This window comes from Prunus dulcis, unplaced genomic scaffold, assembly GCF_902201215.1.
Source record: "Prunus dulcis unplaced genomic scaffold, ALMONDv2, whole genome shotgun sequence".
NCBI classification, from domain to species: Eukaryota; Viridiplantae; Streptophyta; class Magnoliopsida; order Rosales; family Rosaceae; genus Prunus; species Prunus dulcis.
Window position 1 is genome coordinate 45879 of NW_023010106.1, and position 4394 is coordinate 50272.

The 4394-nt window shown below is 37.5% G+C and overlaps 1 protein-coding gene across 1 annotated transcript; it reads left to right on the top strand.

Moving 5' to 3' along the window:
• The first annotated feature begins 2609 nt into the window (after positions 1 to 2609).
• On the top strand, positions 2610 to 3833 carry LOC117612901 (F-box protein At5g49610-like). Its single transcript, XM_034341540.1, has one exon. It carries the CDS (start codon positions 2610 to 2612, stop codon positions 3831 to 3833), a length of 1224 nt encoding a protein of 407 aa, XP_034197431.1.
• Positions 3834 to 4394: the final 561 nt, after the last annotated feature.

The window sequence follows — 4394 nt, forward strand, 5'->3', positions numbered from 1 at the left end:
TCTAATTCTACTCAAATTAGATAATTACAATATAAAATATAAATTCTATTCAGAATATGAACAAATTCTATTCCTAATAGGAACAATAGGAACATTGACTCACGCCAACACGTATTACTTGTTTCAAGTTTATAATATTGGAAATTGTACATTCTGATAGTGACTTCAACAAACTGTCGACATCACCAATCTACAGCTTCCGAGTCATTGTCAACTTATGAAATCTGTCAAAGCTACTAAGACATGCCCAACTTGGTTAACAATGAAGAGTCTTATGTAGCATCTTTTGACAATAAGCTATTCAAGTTTACATGATATTAGAAGATTTACTTCAGGATTGTGCAATGAAAAGACAGATAGAGGACTACTGGTTTTAACTGGAGGTTTGTATTGCATAAAGGTACCCAATAATCTTTAGAATTGGAAGTTTGTTTTGTATGTGAGATACTAGTTGATATTTAATCCAGTGAAGAACATGCACTAGACAGATTGAAAATACAAAAACAAGTTTTAAGGCCTGGATAACAAGGAAGCTCACTGGGTACGGGCAGCTTATTGGACAGCAAGATGGAAATCACTAAGGAAATTGTACACAGGTGAATGGGTATAAATCCTATTTACAGAAGAATATTCCTAAGATTCTCAGAAGTTGATGTCTGATGTCTGATTATATGTTTGGTTTGGTGGTGGCACAACAAATCTGAAATGTTCAAGAAGGATCATATATTATATTTCGATATTACAGTTTGAGTTCATGGCATGATGCAAGATTACTTTGCATGCTACAAGACACAATGTTTTTATAACAGTATATTAGACTCAGTATCTATTCGGTTGTAGAATGACAGCAGTTTCTTGGATACAGTTTAGTGATCAATGAAAGCATTGCACAAGGTTATATATACGATTAGGACAAATCTTGAAGTTTCCATGGTTGGCAATATGAATTATATGCACATGACAAGCTCTAAGGACTGCAAAGAGAAAGCATTGAGGGTTTTTGCATATTTTTAAAAGGAATACCTGTTTTGTCTACAGAAATGTTGAAAGAAAGACTCTCCAAGTAGACATTTGTTTTGGTTTTGATAGTTGCTGCAATAATCTGAAGAAGTATTGGACAGAAACTCATTGCACTTTTCCAAACCAACGAGCATGAATTTACTAGACAGTTTGATGCCTAGGATCAGTGGGAGCATTTTGTTTTGTTTCGATTGGATATTCACAAGAAGGTTGCATATAATAAAGTTTAGTTATTTTAATTGATTGCTTATTTTAAATTTTGACAAATGAATATGGTGATATCTATTTTGTGGAATAAGCTAGCTATAAAGAATGCATATGATATCTATTTAATAAAGTGTCAAGACTGTTTTTGCAAGAAGAGATTACAAAATCTCATAAAGAGGACTGAGATGATAATGACATTAAAACACATTTGGAGTAAGTCATGTTCTTCTTTTGGTTTTAATTTGCTGGAGTCTATGTGATAATAAAATATGTATGTGTAATTATAAATATCTTGGGTGACTAAACTCAATCCATCTTGATAGTTCTATGCAGTTTTTTTAATTGTTGACAGGGACTTGTTAAGGAACAATTCAATTCTTTTTGAGTTCAATGACCACACAGAAGTCAAACGAAGGCTTTGATAATTATTTGACCAAGTGGGAGAATGTTAGATATTTTATGTCTTAAACCACTTCTAATCGTCATAGGAGATCTAGGTCTTCGTATTCATTAAGAACTTGATTTGGTGTTTTGGTTTTAAGGGAAGTTGTGTATTTCAGAAATCCTTGTTCCAACAGATTCCTTTTGTGTAATCGATTAGAGCACCTTATACCACTGCAATTTGGATAGCTCTTGTATTCCTTGACGGGCTAGGAATCTTGAGCTAATGCATATAAATATCAAGTCCCTGCTCAGACAATCAGACCAGCAAAAGGGCATTCAAAACCACATCTAGAATAATAGCTTAAAGGATCATTTTGAGTAGAACTTGGTTACTCTCTGTTCAACTATCATGGCAGCACCAATGGCTCACGATCAAGGTTAGTGTTTTAATATATGCAGCCCATATAGTTTACACCAATATCCCAAAATAAGTGCTGTTTTGACTCAGCATCCGTGGCTAGTTGATTTTCAGCCACAAATACACTGTGCCATGTGTTTGGTGCTACATATTAACAGCAAGTGTGTGGCTATTACATCAGCAATGGCCACCATTCAGATGCAGTGGCTACAACTCGATTTTCTATTTAAACAGGATGAGCTCGTGCTCTGGTCTGACCATTTGACACCTCTAAATGGATGGATGAATTACATTCGAACCTGGAGAACCAAGGCTAATTTTGGTTAATTATTGATCTGTGGCTGCCAACCAAAATCATAGATTGAAGAGTGAGTGAAAATTTCTACAGTTTTAAAAATAAAATACAATAAAATGGACGAAAATAAAAAAATTTCAAGATCTATATGACCCCAAAAGTAGGGCACGTTCCCTATTTTCTAGTTAGTGTTTGTTTGATGATATGTGGGGCTCAGAGTCAGTTATTTAATAATCTTGACATCGAATTTGTTGTTAATGGTGCTGGGTTTGACTCAGAAATAAAATGATGATGAATGATAGTGTTGATGATCTCCCAGAGGTTTTATTGGTTGAAATCATTTGTCGACTTTCTTGTATTAAGTTAGTTTTTCAATGCAAGTGCGTGTCCAAGCGTTGGTGTGAACTCATCTCTAGTTCTCATTTTGTTGGGCAATATGTACGTCGCCAACGTGATTTGAAAACGCCCATTTTAGGTACAGTAGTTGTAGACAATGGAACATTCTTTCGGATGGAAAACGAGGATGGTCTGATGAGTTTGCAGCTACCTGTTATTTCAGAAGCCGCACCAGAACAAAAATTATTTGTGGTAGGGGCGTGCAACGACTTAGTTTTGTGCTGCCCAAGCGAACTTGATCAACGTGATTATTACATTTGCAATCCATACACCAAGAAATGGGTTGCTCTTCCTCCCCCTCCTCGAATCCATAATTGGGTAAGCGTAGGGTTCATTTGTGATCCCTACTACAGCTACAACTCATCTTCCACCTTCGATGATGAGGTTTCCATTAATGCTGAATATAGGTGGAGGGTTGTGCGACTACGTCAAGAGTTCTATGTGGACATCTTCTTTTCTGAGACCGGTGAATGGAGGGAGTCCGTTAATGTGGTATGCGGCCTACGAAATTATTTTGATATCAAAACTGCTGGCGTTGCTTGCAATGGGAAGTTGTATTTTTCAGGTTCCGATCATGCATCCTCCTATATTCTGGAGTTGGATCCCTTCCAAGATATCAGTAATGGTGATGGTGATGGCAATCATATTATTGTTGACAAATGTCGGTTCAGTCTGGCACCTCTTGATATGTCGTCTGAAGTGCGGGGAAATTCCATTTCGTTGTATCGGGTTCTTGGTGCATGTCGAGGGCATTTGCGGGTGACCGAGTTTGTGCTTGGTAATCATTTGTGTGTATGGGAGTTGGATGCAGGTGGTGATAATTTGAAATGGCGTTTGGTGGTCGACAAAGTTCCCTTCTTCGAGGTGGATTCTTCCTATTATGAAGATGTTTCTTTGACGCCTCTAGATGAGTGTGCAAAAACTGCGATAGGTTTCCACCCGAGTATTGGGGATACCATCTACGTAGATGCTCAGAAAATTACCAGGTGGAACTTTGGTGCAAGAATGTTTGAGTTAGTTCCAGAGATTCCAAGTCAGGACTCGCGTTGGAATCTCAATTACATCCACCCATTTGTGCTCCCATGGTGGCCCACACCCGTTCTTAGCCTCTAAACTACTCTACTATAGCGAAAAGTGTGTAGAGCTCTAGCTCTGACTCTAGCTTTGGTGCATGACCACCTTATTCCATTCTCTGGTTACTGGCTCCTTTGGCTTTGGCTTGTGTTCGTATTGGTGCTTCGAGGGTTTCGATTTTGGTGTAGTGGGTGATTATTGTGTGACTATCTTCGTATTTGTGCGCTTATTTTATTTGCCGATATGTGTGTTCTGGTTTTTTTTGTAGTTTGTTTTTTGTGTTTTTTTTTTTTTTGTTGTATCTTGCATATTCATCCTGAGATGCTGAAGGATTCCTCAGGCATCCGACAATTTCCTTTAAATTGAATTCAATTTTGGACATCAATAATATGGTTGACAAAATTTCATTGGGTTGGAAGTTAGATCAGTCTCATATTTGTGATGCCATAATAGCTGATGGCGAACAAGTTCAGAGTAAGGGTTGTTGTGTTGCGGTTCCTTTAGCCATCGGGACTTGTGTATATACCTCCGATATGTTTGCTTTGCCATTTGGAGGCTGTGACATTGTGTTAGGGGTTCAATGGTTGAGAACTTTTGGTC

Bases quoted from the DNA above. Each gene is read 5' to 3' on its own strand.
- LOC117612901 (XM_034341540.1), top strand. From the start codon at position 2,610: ATGATGATGAATGATAGTGTTGATGATCTCCCAGAGGTTTTATTGGTT.